Source organism: Ananas comosus, linkage group 22, assembly GCF_001540865.1.
Source record: "Ananas comosus cultivar F153 linkage group 22, ASM154086v1, whole genome shotgun sequence".
In the NCBI taxonomy this organism is placed as follows: domain Eukaryota; kingdom Viridiplantae; phylum Streptophyta; class Magnoliopsida; order Poales; family Bromeliaceae; genus Ananas; species Ananas comosus.
Genome location: NC_033642.1, coordinates 3,244,965 through 3,267,116, shown reverse-complemented (window position 1 = coordinate 3,267,116; position 22,152 = coordinate 3,244,965). Strand labels below are relative to the sequence as shown.

Genomic DNA, 22,152 nt, shown 5'->3' with positions numbered 1-22,152 from the left:
TTTTAACTTTTTCACATGAGATGTGAATTTTTGATGGGATTGAGTAGCTTTTTTTTGCGGATTAAATTTTTATCAAAATTATGTGAATGAACTAATAAATTAACATAAGTGATTGATATGGTCGATCCGTTTTGGTGATTTGATCACATGGTTGTTTTTCGAATTATTGGTAAATAATTTATTTGAATACCGAAAATTGATTTATTGTGCTTGTGATGTATGAGAAACATATGGATGATGATTATGGATAGTAACCTATTTATTTTATTTTGACATGTGATATATAAAGTGTATGCACAAATCTATAATTTTAAATTTATTTAAATTAAAGACTCTGTATTGGAGATGGCTTTTATTTTATTTTGACATGTTGATATACAAAAGATCAAGTTGTAGCTCCAGATCGAGTAATTGAAGACAACCAAATCAATGACATGTGTGTGCTTTTAAATTTTAATTTTGAATTTCTAACTTTTAGTTTTAAATTTTAAACTTTAAATTTTAGTTTTTAAATTTTAAAATTTTAAAACTTATATTTTAAATTATGATTTTTAAATTAAAATTTATATTTAATTTTAAATTTTATATTTTATTGTTCAATTTTTAATTTTTAAATTTTAAAGTTTTAACCTAAAAATTTTAAATTTTAAAAATTCAAATTTTAAAATTTTTATTTTAGTTTTAATTTTAAAATTTTAAAATTTATAATTTACAATTTTAATTGTTGGAGATTATGTGAAATTATATAATGTGTATCCAAACGGTTTAAAATAATTAAGCTATGAAATTTTTTATAGTCACAGGATTCTCTATTTCATTCGGACCAAAATCACAAAATATAATTTTATAAAATTTTTTTACTACACATCCAAACAGGATCATAGTCTTTTCTTTTTTCAATCAAAATTCATGGTATAACAAAAGTTTATTTAGCCCTTTTGTTACATGTACGTACTGGATCTCCAAATACATGCATACATCTCTAACAATTATATTGCATTTATTACAGCCATATCAAAAACCAAACTTACCCTCTACTTGGGACAATGTGTCCAATTCCCAATATAAGAGGAATGCAAAAAGGCAAGAGAAATGTGTGTGTGAAAAGCGACAGCAAGCAGCAATATTAATTTAAAATAAAAATATAGATATGGTGAAATAAAAGCCGCAGGTCTTAATGGTGAACAAAGAAGTGCAAAATGGTAAAGTGACCGTATGCTAAACAACAGCAAAGCTAATTGATTACTAAATTTTATTATTATCTTTTTATTTTAAAATCACCCTACTTGCTTTTACCTTACCTCCACGTAAGTATATGATTTAATTAGATTAGTCCAGTACAAATCCTATCTTAAATTTCTATTAAAGAAGAAGATTTGCTGCAAAGTACGTACCACTGCTTACAGGATAATTCAAGTATCACGCAGAATGGTAGGAAGGTCGTACTCCTAGCAAAATAACTGCCTCTCCATTTTTTTTTTTTTTCCCTTCGTCTTCAGAAGAAACAGAAAAAACGTGGATTAGAGAACACTAACTAAAATTCCTCCTGTGCCTATGGGCATGACCTGAAACTTAGGAAAAAAAAAAAAAAAAAGTAAAAAAAAAAAGGATGTCTACCAACTCAAAATAATAATAATAATAATAATAATAATAATAATAATAATAATAAATATAATTGAAAGAAGAAGATAAATTTTGAACACAGAGGCTGTACCAAGATTCTTCCATAATAATTACTCTAGCAAATCCTAAAATAAGGATGGGAGATAAAGCCTAGATAGGCAAAAAAGAAACTAAAGGCCTCTCGTATGGTTACAAATGCAATTGCAGTAAATTATAACCTCATAAATGGCCCCCTATTACAGCATCAAGAATCTCACATTCCTAAACTAGTCAAAGGACATGAAGTAACAAATTACATGCAAGTAAAACATGCTGTCTCTCACAAGTTCATCGACGGCGTCGGGTGGCGCTGGCACAGAGTAGTAACATTATCTGAATCAAGAGAGCTTATGCAGCAGCAAAAAACTAAACTAGCCAAGCCCTGCCCCGGCTTTCTCTTTGCGCGGGGCATCGGCCTTGATACGAGCAGGTCGTAGAATGCGGTCAATAAGTCCATAATCTAGGGCTTCTTGAGCTGTGAATCGTTTCAACCGGCTCAGATCCTTGTTGATCTGCATCACAAGGACATACATGTTGATTAAAAGCCGAGGGCAAAGCAATATGACCATAAACGTAGTTTAAGACAATCAAATGAACAGGTGTCAGAATACAAATTGAATGCAACAGAAACTTCTCTGGAGTGGCATTAGAACCGAAAGTCCTAGTGGTGAATCAACAATGCTGAACAAGAACCAGGCATGACCAAACAACCTCGGTTTTCATGAGCACTGGATAGTCGGAAGATAGAAAGCATACCGAAGAAACTAACATACTAGTACAAGGTGGTACTGCACCCTTTTAACTCTTCTTTTAAAACACATATTCTATAAAACAAAGTGGACATGTGGATGGTAGGAGTGATTGCAGCATATACATCTAATGGACATGTTTGGCAATAGAAAATGAAAATATATAAGGAACTTTTATTTTAATTTATTTTAATTTTAGTTCTTTTGCTTCTTGGCATCTGACTTTATTGCACTGCAACTCCAAGCTAATCACCAATGCAAGCGAAGGAAAAGTCCACACCGACACTTCACATCATAAATAATTTTCGTTTATAAAAACAAAAAAAAAGGGCAAACTTCAAATACCACCCGTGGTTTCGCACTTTCTCACTTTAATACCCTACTATGGTTTAAAGTGTATTAATTTAGTACCCTGTGGTTTCATTTTTCTCTTTTCATCAGTTCCTCCGTTAATATTTCATTAAATTATATATAAAAAACTTTAAATACCCCACCTAGGTTTATCAAATATTCACTTTAGTACCTTTTAGTTTTAACTTTGTCATTGATTTAACGAAAAAAATTAGTGGAAGGGATTATAAAAAGAGAAAAATAAAACCACAAGGTACTAAATCGATACACTTTAAACCATAGGGTATCAAAGTGAGAAATTGCAAAACCACAGGGGTGGTATTTGAAGTTTTCTCAAAAAAAAAAAAAAAAAAACGCAACAATGCCAAACTAGCCCTAAGAACTATGGAACCATACTTTTTCAACAGGTTGACCAGTCTTCTTTGCCAATTCACCAAATAGGTAGTCTCGAATTCGAAGTAGCTCATTTGCTTCATTACGAATATCATCAGCCTACGAAAAAAAAAGGCATACCAAATAGTGCATCCAAAAGAAATGATCAGTAAAATACAGCAACTTGTGAAAGAGTTGGGTCAATAATTGCAGTTGAGAATAAAAACCTGGCCACGAGCTGCTCCAGCAGGCGACTGCAGTGCAATCCGAGAAAGAGGCATAGCAACACGGCTACCCTTCATATGACACAAGAAAAAAAATATATTATTCGAAGAAATAATAGATTCAAATAAGATAGCCTTAGTTAGCACAAGGTCTACAAATAAAATTGAAAAGCACATACCTTCTCTCCAGCTGCGAGAAGAAATCCTGCTAGGTTATATGCATAGCCAACACACTGGGTGGCGACTGCACTTTTCAAACTTTGCATGGTGTCATAGATAGCCATGCTTGGTGTAAGCTACAAAATTATTATGTCAAGCTAAGTGAATGATTAGATTCACAAAGGTATGATCTTCAACAGAGAAAATCAAAGATGGCAATATAATAGATATTTGGTCATCTGGCGCTTTTTTTTGCTACAGAGCAAGCAACACTGACGCTATCATCTTTCTTCCCTACCTAGATTAATCTCATATTTAGAGTAATTGCAACTTGGTTATGAGTCCAATTAGCAAGAAGCCTCCTATTCATCTATGGATTTCATGGCAAGTTGCCATCTGACTCATTTCTTACACTAGAATTCCCATCTGATTGATGTCTTAGATTAAACTAAAGCAGATTCAAAAATAGCAGACAGTAGTTGTTTGTTGACTTCCAAAGAACCCTCGTCAGTGTTACATATCCTCCAACCGACCGACCAAAGTCTATATTGGCAGCCGGCAACTTAAATTATATTAATTTTGTAACTCAATGGTTAATCATCTCGGATGCCTTAGATGTTAGTATATTTTAGTCATATAGTAAAAAATTAGACCCTGAGAATCCAACAGCATTACGTTCGAATATTCTGAAAATATAGGAAAATTGAATATATATATATATATATAGAGTCCGGCTGCTATACTATCAGTAGCACGGAGGCTTCCGTGCTACCAAGTTGTTTTCGATGATGCGACTTCCAAATCGACGATCGGCTTCGTTAGACTTCATCTACACTATTGAAAGTATTTGGAAACTAAATTTCAGAATTTTTCGACATCATTTGGCTAGTGATCAAAAGGTCTCAAAATTGACAATTTTAATGGTAGATGTGATGCATTTGTAAATTTAACGGTGTAAAGCAATCCAAATCAAATGAAATTTTTATAGAAAATTCTTTTTACTATTTGGAGTAAGATTAGTACCTCTGATCTTAAATTCAAGTCTTCTATCATCATTTTTTATGAGATTTTTATTTTCAGCCGTTCATTTTTAGACTACTCGTTTGATAGGTAAATGATACCGAAAAATTATGAAATTTAGTTTCCAAATACCTTCAATAATGTAGATCTAAGTCTAACGGAGCCGATCGTCGATTTGGAAGCGACATCATTGAAAACAACTTGGTAGCACGAAGGCGTCCGTGCTACCGATAGAATAGCAGCCTAGCTCTATATGAGTCCAGCTGCTATACTATCAGTAGCACGGAGGCTTCCGTGCTACCAAGTTGTTTTCGATGATGCGGCTTCCAAATCGACGATCGGCTTCGTTAGACTTGATCTACCAAGTTGTTTTCGATGATGCGGCTTCGTTAGACTTGATCTACACTATTGAGCGGCATCATTGAAAACAACTTGGTAGCACGAAGGCGTCCGTGCTACCAATAGTATAGCAGCCTAGCTCTCTCTCTCTCTCTCTCTATATATATATATATAAGTTACAAAGAGGATTTAAAAATAGAAACCATGTGAAGAGTATTCGTACATGGAGAAAAACTAGAAACATAAGGTAAAAATTTAGAAAACAAATTTAGTGAAACTACATCCCCTAACTAGCAAAAGGCTCGTTGAAAGCGCTTAAAGGATTTTGAAGCCAAATGACTGTAGTATCCAAACAATGCATAGAACAAAATCAGATTAGAGAACTAAGACAACACTGGAGTACTCACATCTCCTCCTGGACCATTGATGTACAAATACAACTTTTTTGAAGACTCGATACTATCAAGGTAGAGCATCGTTGCCAACACTTGGTTGCTAAACTCTTCATCAATATGTTGCCCAATAAAGATAACTCGTTCTCGATACTGCACATCAAGATCTTTAGTGACATTGATGTACACTAACACTGAGATAACTAACAGATATTCTATTATAGATTTTCGCATCTTACTAAGGCATTCCACAGGTCAACCCACTGCCAAGTTCCTTCACCAGGAGTTCTATATGGCACTCTTGGTGTACCAATAGGCATCATAGATATACGCCCACATGTAGCTTTCCTGTTTGACGGCCTACCAATAAATGAAAAAGAACTAGTAAGAAAAATAATGCAATTAAAACAACAATGAAAAAAAAGAACCATTATCACTTTACGTTGGACATAAGTGCTGTAACAATCAATTTCTAGTGAAGAAGTATCAACCAGACCCTTTTCCCAAAGAGGACATGAATATTGTATTCCTGTATACAAAATGTAGCATTCAAAACACAAAGAACAATTCTATAAATAACGATAAAACAACTTTTTAAACTAACTAGACATGCTAAAGCGACATAAAAACTTAAGCATTCCCTATAGGTCTTTAGCTTGATTCAGACATTTCACGGAAACTGATGAAGTCCAGAAAACTTGCGTAGCAACACCCCCCTACAATTTTAGCTTGATTTAGACATTTCAGTAAAACGGATGAAGTCCAGAAAACTTGCATAGCTAGAAACACAAGCCCGCTATCAACCAATCTGTTGGTTCGTTTTCACAGCTGCAGCTCATTCTCCAATTAGGTATAGGTCTACTATAGGAATCTAGAATTAGGACTCAGACCTCTCCAACTTGACCTGGTCCAGTCAGGACAAATTGGACCGACATGAAGAAAGAGACCAAAATACAACTATCGCAGAAAAAACTCTTAAGTTCCTTAACAAGCAAAGGACATTGCCAACTGTAACACACTGAACTTTAGCAAATTGCAAGGTTCGAGTGTTTGATCAGTGTTCTGAGCTTTTTCAGGTTTTCTGGAGGGTCGTTGACTGTGTTCCGACCTATAACTCGCGTCTCGAGGAGCGAGGACCAAAACTTTCAAATTGTAGGTTTTGGGATGCTGGATACCGGTACCAGGGAAGGGGTACCGGAACCGCGTCGTGCACCCGAGAAGAGTGCTCTCGGGTTTGAGCTCTGCGAGCCAGAGTACCGGTACTGCATCGCCCGAGTACCGATACTGGACCTGGTACTGGTACTGTATCGCGCGGGTGCCGGTACCGAGTGTTTTCTCGCTTGACCGAGGCTCGGGTTTGCGCGAGCAGCTGCGGGGTACCGGTAATCCAGCCTGCGTACCGGTACGCAGTGCAGATGCAGTCTGCACATTTTCTAGGGGTCTTTTTGAGATTGTTACATCTCTATATATATCCCCATAGCTCTTTGAAGGCTCTCTTGAGCCCTAAACCGTGGAGAAGAAAGGTAGCTCCCCTCTCTTGATTTTCTCCCTTTTTCTTGTGATTTAGCTTGGTTTGATCTTCTCTTTTTGCTTCTCCTTACTTTATGTTGGTTTGGCCACTTTGGAGAAGCCTTGGATTGAGGATTGGAGCTTGCTTGGAGGAAAGATCTTCAACCCTAGCTCATTTCAAGCTTGGTTTGGAGCTTGTAGAGAGGTTAGTAACCTTAATGTACTCTTTAGATCATGTTTTGTGGGATTTTTGTGATGAAACCTAGATATAAGAAACTTAGGGTTTCTTTTGGGAGTTTTTGATTTGTGGCCTTTGGGGTTAAATTGATAGGTGTAGAACCTTCTTCTAGGTTGGAATAGAAGTACTCTAGCTCTCATTTGAAATTTGGGAGGGTTTTCTACCATTCAAGGTGAATTTTGACCTTTTTATGGGTTGATTAAAGATTAGCTTATGGGGTGTTCGTTCATTGCCCCTAACCCTCTTAGAATTTTCTTTAGGAAGCTAGCAGACTAGTGGACACCTTCGTTCGCACAAACGAAACGGATACGAGGAGTTCTCGGTGGGTTTGACCTCACCGAAATGGGTGAACTCCCCCTATGCTATATTCTTTATTGTAAAATGGAAAATCATGTATATTCATGCTAGATAGGGCATAAATGAATTTTAGAATGCTTAAAATGCATATGTTATGTATCATGTTTTCATAGCCTCTATGTAGTAGAGAGAGAAACGCACAATAGCTTGCATGTGAAGTGGCATTCTTGTTCTATGCTAGAAATCATGTTATCTTTTGTAAAATGACAAGTTTTTGTATGCTTATGTACATAGAACATATACTTGACATAGTAAACCATAATGTCATAAAGGGGCATTGGACTTAGTAAACAATTAAACCTCTACACTATGACATAGAACTAGACTTTGGGTTGCTAGTATTCATAAATTAAACCTCTACACTATGACATAGAACTAGACTTTGGGTTGCTAGTATTCATACCATGTTGGAGACATGAAGACCGTGTACTTGAGATGTTGATCATGCTTACTTGTCATTTGTGCTCATTCGCACATGCTTATGAGAGTCACTCCCCACAAACCGGCACTCCGGAGTTGGCCTATGCGATATTTACTCGCCCGTGTGGGATTCGGTGCCTACTGGGTTGGCGTGGGACAGGCTCATTCCTTGCAGGGGAATGTTGGACTACCACGAGCCATTAGGTACGATACAAGCTGGACTATACTTGTGTAGGTCCTAAGTTGAGATTGGATAATGACATTTAAACCATTAATGTGACAATCACTACTAGATAGTATATAGTAGTTGGATTCCCTGGACATGCTTAGTGCATACTATTGGACATATTGGACATGCCTAGTGCATATTAGTGGACATGTAATGGACATACTCATTCATGCTAGAGTAGTAATATTTCTTGATGAACATAATGCTTATTTGAGGCATAGTAGCTTAGCAAATTATAATTATTAACTATTCATGTTGTTTATTTCAGTCTCCTTTTATTACTTTTGCTTCTATAGCTTAGTGGTATATTTCGCTGATGTCGGCGGCTTACCCACTGGGAACTATTGTTTAATAGTTCTCACGCCCTCTATGTTGATGTTTTTGTTTACAGAGCCTTCCACACCGGGTGAGGCTAGGGACTACGGCAAGGGAGTTGCCCCTAGCTAGACAGAGTGGTGATTGTACTAGATGGTCATCTCTCTTTTTGTATTTATTGGAGAGATATTTTTGTACCCTATGTATAGAGACCACCATTTTTGTATCTAGCATTATGTTCTTGGACCATAGATGTATGATTTACTTATGGTTTATGATAGTTGTTCAGTTTTATTTCTTCTTTTTGTTATTAGAATTTAGTTGTTGTATGCTCTGATAACCTACTAGATACTTTCTTTTCCTCGTTCTATTCTTCGCATTGTTGTAAACGCCTTATATGTTGTAGGCATATGGCGGGTCAGGACATGCGTCGTGTGGGCTTCCGCTGGGTCCCGGGGCGTGACACCAACAACTGATCATTCAGCATTAATAGGCTTGAAGGTTGACATACTTGGGGCTTAGTGACAGCTACTAAAGGCCACAGCTAATCACAGGTTGCTTTAGGAGCATAAGTCACAGTGTTCATGGTAGTAGCTTTGAGGGACCAACAAACCGCAGTCAAATGCCAGGGTAACATTAGGAACAAGGTAACTGCCCTCATGATGTATGGCCAATAATCATTGTGGAAATCCTTCCCTAGATGGCAGAATAGTGCATGACACTGGACAACTATAAAAATAAGATCAAAGGAAGCGGAAATTGTAGGTAAAGTAAGATGACTAAGCTTCAAATCAACCAGCACAATAGCTATGAACAAATTGACTGAAGTAAACCTGCCCTTATTGAGACTAGTTTAAGCCAAACACAGATTGGACTAGCCAGTTTAAATTGAGTATTTTAAATACACAAATTGAATGAGCAACACCATTTCCCTGGATCATAATCCCAAACATATTAAAGATGCTCAAGTTATCAGATTCCTTCTGAAGCCTTATTTAGGAATACACAGCTTTAATGATCTTTCATGCATTTTAATGGCTATTATGTCCCTCTTTCGACACCCCTTGAGCATCTTTAATGTTGATCGATACTCGGATGCACACTTACCAATTCTTTAAGCAAATTACAGGCATGCATAGATGCATAATTACGAACAAGGAAGTTTATCACAATTTAAATCGGAAGGTCAATTACATGTATTACAGCAGTAGTGCTGAAAACAAACATTAAAAACATCGTTCTCTGGTAACTAAAGCTTCTAGAGAAAAACGGTTGTTTCATATTATTTAACATGGTATCAGCACAGGAAACCCTGAGTTCGAATCCCCCGGGACCCTAGTCTCATTTAATTTCCTTCAATTTAATTCAAGTTCACGTCTTGAATCTATCAAAAAGTCTCGATGTTAAATAATAAGAAACAATCATTTTCTCCACAAGCTAAGCTACAAGAGATCGGTATTTTTAATATTTATATTCAACACTCCCCCTCGCGTCTAGACTCAAAGCTTTTTCTAATAGGCCCAAGAGGTGGACTTAAATTAAATAGGAGGAAATTAAATAAACTAGAAGCTTGGTGGCAGGGTTTCAAGAGCCGCTCGTTGCCATACAGCCGCCCGTGCCATATGGCATAGGGCGGCATGGTATGGGGGCGTCTCGCAAGAACCCCCGTGCCGCAATACCCAACTGGTATCGCAGCACGGTATCATGCCGCGTTTTTTTTTCTTGGTTTTTTTTAATTTGGTAATTAGGATTTTTTTGGTTTCTTTTTGTTGTGATTTGTTATTTAGGGTTTTAGAGTTCATGATAACTAAATCACACTATCTTATCACTAATTTGTTTTTTTGTCAACTTTTATTCCCATTTCTCCCTTTTCTTTAATTTAGTTATCTAATGATAATTTAGTTATCTAATGACTCCAATTTCTCTATTCTAGAATCTAATCTAATCCGACCTAGAATTACCTAATCTAATCTATAAAATCCAGTCAAAATCTAATCTAATCTAATCTAATCTAGAATCTAATATAACATATATTTAAATTTATCTTATTCTAATTTATAATTACAAAACCTAATCAAATCTAATCTACAATTATCAATTGGAGTATTAATAGAATATAACTAATTTAAATTCGATTTACGTAATTCCAAATTACCTAAATTAAGCTAAACTAGTATAAAAATTCTAACCTAAAATTATCTTATTTAATCTAATATTGAATCTAATCTAACTCATTTTATATTTAAGTTTCGTAACCTGATTTAGTCTAATCTAATCTTGTGAACAAGCTAATGTAGTCTAGAATTACTTAAGATGTTCCTATTCCAATCTATAATTTGTAAATTAGCATAAATATAAAATAATTTTGATTTAGTATTATTAGATATATTATAATATCTATTAAACATAATGAATCCACAATGCTTCTTGCCACATGGCAAGAAACCCTTCATTCTTAGGTTAATAGATAGAAAATAAAAACCCACTTTGAGCCAAATCAATTCTCTAAAAAATAATAACCCACTTTGAACCGAACCAAACATAATAAATCCACAATGTTTCTTCCTCTTCCTACGGTTTCTCTTTTCATCTCTCTTACGTTATATTTAAAAGTTATCTTAATTTGTGAGTAGTGGGACTCATTATTTTTTAATTAATGTGAAATGTTTCTTCTTCCTACGCCTTCTCTTATCATATCTCTTACTTTTATTTTTAGATATAAATGAGAACAATTGCTAATTAAACATTGCTAAAAAAGAAAAAAACATTAATTACTTACACATTTCATAAATCATTATTGCTAAATCTGCATAATTGTAAAGTCACTCCGTTATCTAAAATTAAATTTTGAACTTAATTAGGGTGATTAATATGGAGAATTAATAACAAATGAAATAAGAGAAATGGATGGGAAGATAAATATTGAGAAAAAAAAAGGAATATAAGATAAATCAAATGTAAATGATCATTTAGAAAGTCGTATAGGCATCTCTTTTTCATCCCCCTCACCCCACCTAAGCAAGCACCTTACGTCGCCCGCCTTCGCTCCACCCGGACTCCTCGCCTTTCACTCCCCCCACAAGAAGACCTCTTCGATCAAACATCTGAAGCCCCCCTTCGATAACTCCCACTCCTTCCCGACGATCCAATCCTGATTCTATTAGGCCTTTATTTACTACTTTTTAAATTTATTTATAAATTTTAGTTTATTCTTTTTTTGTTTGCTCTGGTGTTGATTTTAAGTCAATAGATGATTGCTCCAAATTCTATGTCCATAAATAAAAACTAATTGCGAAGGGAATAATATGAGTACTAATGTAAATTTCAAATTTTGCATAATTTGGAGTTTTTATGATTTTTTATTATGTGAGTTTTATATTTTTTGATTATTCGGGACTCGATGCGTATATTTAAGATTAATTTATGAAGAATAAATATATTTATTTGTTTACTGATAATTTATTATTTTTAAATTTTTAACTTTAATAGTATCTATCTGCTACAATACTTGGTCACTTTACTATTGATTTTAAGAAAATTTGATTTGCGTCAAAAAAGAATCGGATGATGAATCTATTTATTTGATTTGTTAAATTGTTAATTTAAATCTTTTCAGTGTGTCTTTAATATTTGTATCTTTCACTTGCTAGATTTCAAACATTTTTTTTTATAATATCTATGTAACAATTTTTCTTCTCATATAATTCTTAATTTCTTTTTTCGGTTTCTTTCATTATTTTTCGTTGAGTTGTGATTCCATTTTAAATATTTTTTAATGTGTTTTTCATATTATTAAGTCTAATCAAATATGGTTATATTTTTTTTTTCTTATTTACATTTTTATTTATTTATTTATTTTGTAAATTTTTATTAAAATATTTTTTTTCCACTGCATCGCGCGAGTCACTACACTAGTATAGTTGATTATAGTAGATTATATAACCAATTTAATTTGACAATACCAGCAATATCTATACCAAAATTGGCAAATAAATCTTCTATCTCCAGATGACAATATGCCATATAATCCACCACGATGATCCATATGGAACTAAACAGTCATCTCTTTGTAAAAATTTAAATTTAAATAATTATTGTAGTTGTAAATTTTATTATTGTATTTTAATTTTCATTCTCTATGAAGTATAGTTGTACTTTACATATAAAAAAATTTATCACTATATTAACTTATGACTGTAGTAAGCTATACATAGCTAGTATTCATAATTAGTTTACTAAATCTTTCAAAACAATATTATTAATACCAAAAAAACTAAAATAAGACAGTGCCAAAGCGTGCTACTAAGAGGTCATGAGTATTCATCGGCACGCAAGCGTGCCACATGTTGGCACGGAAGCGTGCTAGTGTAGTACCATGCCAAGTAACAATAGGCACGCTCCCGTGCCATGGCATTTTAATCCTTGCTTGGTGAGACACAAACTCAAGACCTCCTACTCCGACACAATGTTAAAGAATATGAAACAATCATTTTTCTCCAAAAGCTTAAGCTATCAGGGAATGATATTTTTATAATATCTTCAATAAGCCTAGACGTGAGGGGGAGTGTTTAAGATAATATAAAAACACCGTTCTCAAGTAGCTTAAACTTTTGGAGAACAATGATTGTTTCATAATTTTTAACAATCAGTATTCTACCAACCGTCCATTTTTTTACTTCATTATGCATAATAAGATGGCCCCCAAACGATAACAAGTTCAATATCTCTAATGTTTGATTCACATACTTAAAAACAAACAAAGTGGATCATCAATTGGAATGATCTAAAAATGTGTTTAGATTGTTAAATTTTTTTGCATATGAATTCAATGATTAGTTTATGGTAGAAAAAGCTACAAGTTCCAACCAAGTTGATGAAAATTGGCTTAAACTAGAGTAAAGCTTCTAAAGTTCCCTCACTTCGAGTAATTCATAATCAATGCGATTATCATCTAATGTTTGTGCAAGAGCTATTCCACTTTGTTTATAAAAGCATGGACAAGCATGTTTTACTTTATACAACGCCCGCATTCAAATGGAAAGTTCAACTAAAAGAAATGCTCCATGCATTTGAAATATTGGAAGCTAACTTCAAGTAAAACAAACATAAAATTAAAGCATGAGAATGCTGTAGAATTTGATCAGTCTTTGAATGATTGCCACTATCTTATAGTCCAATGGTGATGATAACAATCTAAGTGGTATTGTCCAAGAAAAAGTCATAAGAATGATGAAGCTAGTCAAAATTCGTGGTTAAGTCAAGCACCTAACAGCCTTTTCATTTAATCCAGTTTAAATTTGTTAGTTCTAGCGTTAACACATGAATATAATAGAAGCATCCAAAGGTACTCTTAGATCTACATGTCAAACTTGATTCATAAGTAATAGATTTTCCCTCATTAGGATACATAATATTAGTTTACCACACCTATCTAGATTCTAAGTTCCCACAATCCTCCTTGTCTTTTGGCCATTTATCAACCGCCCCCCCCCCCAATAAAAAAAAAACAAAAAACAATTAAAAAAAAAAAAAAACCCTTTTCTCCTCGCTCTTTTTCTCCTGAGCATCCAACTTTGGTGCTATTGGAACATTAGAATTATGATAGACAATCTGAAGTCTTGAGAAGATTGAGGACGGCACAAAATCTCGTAACATGCTATGCTACTTTGTGGCTCACTTGAGGTTATAGTTGAATCGAAAGAAAAATCTATGCCCTTTTGACTGTAATTTAGTAATGCCTAGTTTGGTAATGCGCTTTGAAAAGTGCCATCTTATACTCTGAAAGTTCTAAAAGTCCAAAATTGCTTTCAATCTTCCCTCCATTTATGCTAGATAATTGCAGAGACAACCACCACCGAAGAAGCATGTACGTGTAACCACATGTTTTTCCGATGATCGTTGCCACGGCAATTTTATAGCATTGGGGGAGGATAGATTGAAAGTGATTTTGAACTTTTTTAACTTAAAAAGTATAAGATGACGTATTTGGAACTGCATTATAAACTAGGCCTAAGTCCTGTTATAGGTTGCGGAAGATTTTAAGACACTGCTATTTGTTGTTAGAAAGTTTTAAACACGCTATAAGCTTCCGTGATCACACAATTACTAAATCATCAAGTTTGGCATAGAGCTCTAAGTTTGTTCATAGTCTGTTGATCTTTTTCTAGTAACATTTGATAAGATTTAATATTTACGTTAAGAGGCCAATCATTTAACAGTTGGATATATTTCAAGACAAAAGATATCCTTAATTGATTCATTTATTCCTCTTCTAATTTCTTTCTTTACAAACCTAATATTTTGTTCCGGAAAAAAAATGTTGTGGAGTCGGGGCTCCAACAAAACAAAATTGTTGAAATCCCCGGGGCTCCAATGGGCACCACACAAGCACCTTCCCACGCGGTGCCCATCTGGGAAGTGAGGACACGCTCCCTTGTGCTACCTTCCTAGATGGTTTTTTTCACTTTTTTCAGGAATATAAGCATAAAAAAGAGAAAAAAAAATACTAAAAAAATTAAGGAATAAAGAGAAAAAAATAAAAAATAAAAAAATGGAATACTAGGAGAAAGTGCATGCATAAAGAGCTCACTTCGTGATATATTTGTTTTAAAGGATAACAGTTAAAAAATAATTAAATTTACGAAAAAAATTTATATTTCACAATTTTCTTACAATTTTCTTTTAACTGAGAAAATAAAATTTTTGAAAAGGGCATATGGAAATATAGAGTTTGATTACAACTTCAAAGAAAGAATTAATTAATTATTTTGAGAGAGATAAAACTATTTCATCCTCGACTAAATTTTAAAAAAATATAGCGCATTTTCGCATTCTTTTTGAATATTTTTTCCTTTTTCTACTTATATTCCTTAAAGGAAAAACCATCGGAGAAGGAAGCATGCACTTCCTTCCTGAATGGGCGCCGACAATCACCAGAGCTCGGGGCTCCAAAAATGTTGTTTTGTTGGAGCCCCAGCACCATTGAATTTTTTTTCCCTTTATTTCCCCTCTTTTCTACTTAAAAGTTAGGTCAAACATCCTTTCCTATCTCTCGTTAAATGTGAGTCCATATCAGCTCCCACAACGACTCACAAAAGACTTGAGCAACTGATTGTTACACATTATCTCTTCACCAACAACTTCCTTTCTTCCCTTTCTTAACTTTAACATGCCTCATCTATACCATACCCTATACCACCTCCATCACTCTCCCTTGTCATATAGACACTTCTCATTAATAGTCACCCGAATCCCAAAAGAAAAACTATCAACAAGTCTTCTATCAAAGCAGCTGTAATTCAAAAAACCAGAGTCTATGGCTTCTTATCGGCTTTCTACAGAAAGCCTTCTACTTCTTCATGCTAAGCATGAATTGTCAACATGTTCCTTCATGCTAACCCATAATCCAATCCTCCTCCTCAAGATGCAGTTATAAGTATTCACTTTGACTCGATTATTGTTCCTTGCCAAATAACTAAATCGACTGATTTTGCACAAGATGCTGCTTACTTATTGCTACAGATATTGACTGTCATACTAGATGTATGTGGCATGGTTACTTCAACAATGTAGTTGTTTTGGTGTATTATGCACGGTGGATGCTTCAAAAGGTGCCAGATTAAACTTCCAAAAATCTGATTACGTAACCTAAAACTCTAAAGATACAAATACAACTTGATACATCTAGGTTACTGCCAGGATGTATGATGTAATTGAATCGAATCTAGCAGTATGATTTCCAGGGAGTACGAATCATAGGTTTGCATTGTTCAAGGTAGATATGTAATTGGAAAAATATATGTGAATAAAGCCCTTATCACATTCCCCCTACCCTATATTTATTACTCATTTGAATCTCATATCCTCTTTCTTCCTTTTTTCTATCTAATTTATTATCCTATTCTCTATTACAGCAGCCATGACATCCCACATATATAAATTTGTCATTTAGCCCTACTTCACAACTTCAATTTGTGTAGCTCCTCGTTGTCAGTGTACTAGGGATGAATAGTCCGAAAATTTAAGTAAATTTGAAGAAAAAGTTGCACAGATATAAAACTAATATTGGTTAGTCACATCAATAGATTTGTAGGAAAGCTGAATTTGAAACTCATCCTACAATACCTTAAAAGTTTATATGTAAATCCTTTTTCCTCTGTTGAATCTTAGTAATTACTAATTCCAGTATTGCTCTAACAACTTTACTAGAAGTTTTCTTGTCATAAAATTACAATTCCAATACCACAAAAACAAAAACAAATACAGATCATCTAGACATATATACATGTGCATGGACATCATATGTCAACAACCGTCAGAATAAAGGAACTAGGTTCCAGACGAAACAAAATCAACCAAGACAACGAATGAAGTATGAAGCACAACACAAATACTGATTGAGGGACTTAGACAGATGCCTAGAATATAGTCAGCTTGTTCTCACTGGCATTGCTGCCGCCTCAGCAAGCACCATATACCTTATCAATTCGTACGCTTGTGCGCTGTTAATGTAAAATGTTCAATGTTTTTAGACATAAATGATGAGAAAATAAACAAATAAATAAACAGCATAATATGCCATTTGCAAGGACAAGCATTTCATTCATGTCTGTGTGAACATGCTTATGCCATAATTACCATGTTTCTCAAAAAAAAAAAAAAAATTTACGATTCGATCGACGAACCAAGAACACGAATCAGTGAAATTACTCGCGTAATCTTGAGTTATCTCTCTCCAAAAATTATGTTACCTCAATGAGAGGCTCTGATGGACCTTACTGTGAAAACCAGCACAAACATTTGGTAATCCAGACCCAAGAGAACCTACCCAAATCGAAACAAAAGACACAAATCAAACCCTAATTGCAAAGTTACAGAATTCTATCCCCAATCTACCAAGGAGAACAGTAACTGATGCCTATCAAGCGCGAGCATGTGCGTACCTGAAGAGGACTGGGGCCGCAACCCCACGAAAACTTTAGTAGACACGCTGAAGAAGAGAAATACAGAAATATGGAACAATTAAGATCCAAAATATGCGAGAGAGAGAGAGAGAGAGAGAGAGAGAGAGAGAGAGAGAGAGAGAAATTGTACCTCGCAGGAGGCTTGGGGTCGGAGCTTAGAAGGCGTAAAGACGGAGGATTGGCGGAAGGCAGAGAGACCACTGCCATGGGCAGGCTTTGTGGCCTTAAAAATGGGGAGGAGGAGGAGGAGAGAGAAGTGCGGAAGAGAAGACGGATGTGAGAGGATAAAACTCGCCGGTATCGCCGAACGAGGGTTTCTGTAAAACTAGTTAGGAAGCGATACCGCGAGCCCACTGCCAGAACTATAGCATTTAAGATAAAATGAAGTAGGTATAAAAGCAATATATACTTCAGCCGTTTTTTCGTAAGACTGTATAAAATATATCTCAACTAACACATCACGATATACTAAAGGCCAATTTGCATAAAAAATTCACTTATTTTGGACTTTTGCAAAATCGGGCCATCTTTTTGGTTTTGCAGATTCGGTCCGCTTTTTCAGCAAACTGACCAAAATACCCTTATACCTTTTTCTCTTTCCTCTTTCTCTCTCCTCTTTTTTTCTCTCGTTCTTTTTTCTTTTTCTTCCCTGAGAGCGGCGAAGACGGAGCGGAGGTGCCCTTATACCTTTTTCTTTTCTTTTTTTTCTCTCGTTCTTTTTTTTCTCTCTTCCCAGAGAGCTGCGAAGACAGAGCGGCGTCGCCCCCACCTTCTTGGCCTCCGATCGCCCTAAGGCCGGGCTGTGACTTTTTTTTTTGCATTTTTTTTTTCTTTTCTTCTCTGACTCTCCTCCACAGTTTCCGACGACGGCGTCTCTCTCGCTCTTCCCTGCCCTTCCCGTCTCTCCTTCTCCCTCCTTCTCTGCTGCCTCCGACGACGATGCATCTTCGCCGATACCGACACCGACACCGTGGAGATCACTGCGGCGCTGCAGCCTCGGAGTGGGGGGTCTTTAGCGGCGTCGTCACCGACACCGTGGCTATTGACAGAGAGGGTGACAAAAAAAAAAACAGAAAAAAAATAAAGATAAAAAATTATATAAAAAAAAAGATGAAGATGAAATTGTATCGTTTAACTACAAAAAAATTACAAGTTCACTCTACTTAAGATGTAAGACTGCAGCTTTAAAAATAATAAAAATTACACTTTTTAAATAAACAATTACACTCTCGAAGAGATATTTACAACCATTCTATTCTTATTGCACACTCTTCAAGAATAAACGCAACCCCACTAAGATAAATTACACTCTTTAAATGAAAGTGCACTGTTTTCCTCTTGTTGCACCGTTCTTCCTCTTGTTGGCATCAATTTCTTCTTTGTTACACTGTTTTTATCTTAAACTGCCTCATTAAGAGATATTTATAACTTACTGGCTTCTCCTGCTTTGCACCTTTTCTCCTCTTAGTTCGCACTGTTCAATAGGAGAAACAGTGCAACAAGAGACGAATATAGTAACAACAAGAGTAGAAGCAGTATAAATAACTCTGTCAAAGATAGCATTAAATAAAAAACAGTGTAACAAGAGAAAAAATGGTGCAACAAAGAAAAAAACTGCATCCCCCCCCATTATCTTAAACTGCACCATTTAAGAGAATTTAACTGCTCTCCTCTTGTTGCACTGTTTCTCCCTCTTGTTGCACTGTTCTCCTCTTTAAAGATTAAAACAGTCAACAAGAGGAAGAAAATGACAACAAGAGAATAACAGTATAAATATGCTGTTAAAGATGTGTAAGTTTACAATAAAAAATAGTGTAATAAGAGACAGAATAGTGCAAATAAAAAAAAACTGCACCCATCTATCTTAAACTGGACTTATTAAGAGATATTATACTCGCTGTCTCCTCTGATTGCACTATTTCCTCATTGTTCGCACTGTTTTCTGCCTCTTTAAAGAGGAGAAACAGTGCAAAGAGGAAAACAGTACAACAAAGCGAGAAACAGTGCAACAAGAGGAAGCAGCTATAAATATCTATTAAAGATGTATAGTTTAAAATAAAAAACATGAACAAGAGGAAAAATGTGCAACAAGAACAATAAAAACTGCACCCATTTATCTAAACGCACCCATTTAAGAGATATTTATACTGTTTCTCCTCTTTTGCACTCTGTTCTCCTCTTTAAAGAAGAGAAACACGTTGCAACAAAAGAGAGAAACCAGTGCAACAAGAGAGAAGCATATAAATATCTGTTAAAGAGTGCATCTTAAAAAAAACAGTCCATAGAAAAAGAATAACAAAAGACCCCGTTCCCGCGCGCTTGCAGCTGCGGCGACGGGATCGGGCTGGGTTCCCGCGTCGGACACCGGCTATCTCGACGTCGTCGTGGGAGAAGCAGAGGCGTTGGTCGGCGGCTTCTGCGCGGCGGCGGGAGGAGGGGCAGCGCCGATGGAGAAGAACACGCGCGGCGCTGGTGCTGGCGCCGGTTGCGCTTCCGCCTCCCCCTCCTGCGCCCTGTCGCTTGGCCTCCCCTTCTTCTTCTTCGCCGTTGTCTTCTTCTCCGCATCCAGCCCGACCCCGTTCGCCGCGGCCGCTGCCGCCGCGGCGACGGGATCGGGCTGGGGGTCAGCGGCGGCGGAGGAGAGGAGGAGGGGGTCGCGAGCGGTGGAGAGGAGGATGAGGAGGGGGGCGACGGTGAAGAAGGATGGTGAGGAGGGAGGCGCCGGTGAAGAAGAAGGCGACGGTCCGCCTTTTTTTTTCGGCGAGAAAAAAAAAAAAAGAACGACAGAAACGAAGAGGAGAGAGAAAGAGGAAAGAGAAAAAGTAATAAGGGTATTTTGGCCAGTTTGCTGAAAAAGCGGACCAAATCTGCAAAAACGAAAAAGGTGACCCGATTTTGCAAAAGCCCAAAATAAGTGGATTTTTTATGCAAAAAGGCCTATACTAAATATAATATTATTTATAAAAATAAATAAAATATTTTTTATTATACTTTCTCACCACAGATAACATAATCTTTCCACAATTTCCAACGAAGTCGTAGCAACTTAACAAAATTTTCTTTTGCAAATAGTCCTATAAAATTTATATTTGCAAAATTAGTTTATCTCTTCTTGGAGAAAACCGCAATGAAATATAATTGTGATTAAAATCTAATTAATTTTTGTGATAAAATAAATAAATTCCAACTTACAGATGATCGCTAAATCCCAAATAAATCAGTGAAAAGGAAATCCAAATTAATTATCTCAGAAAGCGTGCGAGGCACTGCCCTAAGGTATATTTCCGTCCTTCATGCGGAATTAACCGAAAATACCGTCCCAAGGTACGACTGAAATTCCTCCTCCTACAGACACGAACGCGGAAGAAATTGATGGAGAATCTTTCAACACCCGAAAACGAAATCACCAGAATAAAATATTAAAATATCAACTCTCTAAACTTTGCTTCAAAGGAATTTGGGCAATCAACTTTTTCTTCTCTCCGTTAACAGACGGGCTTCGTTGAGCTAGAATACTATCGGTAGCAAACGGGTTTCGTTGCCATCTATTTGTTTTCGATGATGGAGCTTCCAAATCGACTATCGGCACCGTTGAACATGATCTATACCAATTGAAGTGTTTAGAAATTAAATTTCATACATTTTCGATATTGTTCTCTTATCCATCGAGTGGACACAAAAATGAACGGCTGAAAATATATTCTTAAAAAAAATTGGGGATTTTTTTCTTTTTGGGATTAAGAGTCTTGTATCAGATCAGATTAATTAGATCTTGTTTTAAATAGTTAAGATTATCTAACAAAAATTTCAATTGATTTGGAATTCTTTACACGTTAAATGTATGAAAACCTCATATCGACCTTTTTAAAATGACAAATTTGACAAACCTTGATCATTAGGCAAATGATGTCGAAAAGATTTGCAATTTGATTTATAAAAACCCTTCAAGTGTATTAAAATCATTTTAACGGCTGGCGATCGCACCCCCCCCCTCGATTGTGGAGGCTCTATCATAAAAACAAAATGGGTGGCCAATGGGTCGTTTTTATCGTAGTATTCTAGACTTAATTATATATATATATATATATATATTATAATATAGAGAGAGGAGAGAGTGATTGAGAGAGGAGAGAGGAGAGGAAGACGAATGAGGAGAGGGGTGCCCTGGTGTATGCAGCTGCCGATGTGGAGGAGAGAGAAGTGAGTGAGTGAGGCTACTATGCTATCGGAAGCACGGAGCTTCGTGCTTCCAGCTCGTTTTCGATGTTGCGACTTTCGAATCGTCGATCGGCTTCGTTAAATTGATCTAGAGTATTTGAGTACCTAGAAAATAATTTATATGATTTTACGGATATCATTTGCCTAAGTGAAACCAAAGGGGCCTTCAAATCAACGGCTGAAAATAAAAATCTTGACAAATGTAATAATATGAATAAAATTTTAAATCAAAGACTTTATTGAGTCTTGTTTGTTATATAGTATAAAGAATTTTCTATCAAAATTTCGAGTGATTTGGATATTATCTACATCGTTAAATGCAAACGGCTCACTCGGCCATTAAATTTGTTGATTTTGGCCTATTCGATCACTAGGCAAATGATATCAAAAAATAATAAAATTTATTTTCTAGGTACTCCAAATACTCTAGATCAAGTTTAACGGAGCCGATCGACGATTCGAAAGTCGCAACATCGAAAACGAGCTGGAAGCATGGAAGGCTCCGTGCTTCCGATAGCATAGTAGCCCACTCTATAAATAACTCTACGAAAATGAGAACATTGTGACAGAAGTTCATCATCATGATGCAGATCATGATGGTGGACTGGGTATCCTCGCAGATATCATATATACTG

General features: G+C 35.7%; 1 protein-coding gene across 1 annotated transcript; it reads right to left on the bottom strand.

Annotated features, from left to right (window-relative positions):
* LOC109727407 (ATP-dependent Clp protease proteolytic subunit-related protein 2, chloroplastic) lies at positions 1,710-17,679 on the bottom strand. The gene is made up of 9 exons (XM_020257532.1): positions 17,430-17,679; positions 17,279-17,325; positions 17,087-17,159; positions 5,508-5,628; positions 5,284-5,421; positions 3,538-3,654; positions 3,362-3,430; positions 3,159-3,254; positions 1,710-2,174 (listed from the first exon to the last, which is right to left on the bottom strand). The coding sequence occupies exons 1-9, from the start codon at positions 17,504-17,506 to the stop codon at positions 2,034-2,036; spliced, it is 879 nt and encodes a 292-aa protein (XP_020113121.1). The 5' UTR covers positions 17,507-17,679; the 3' UTR covers positions 1,710-2,033.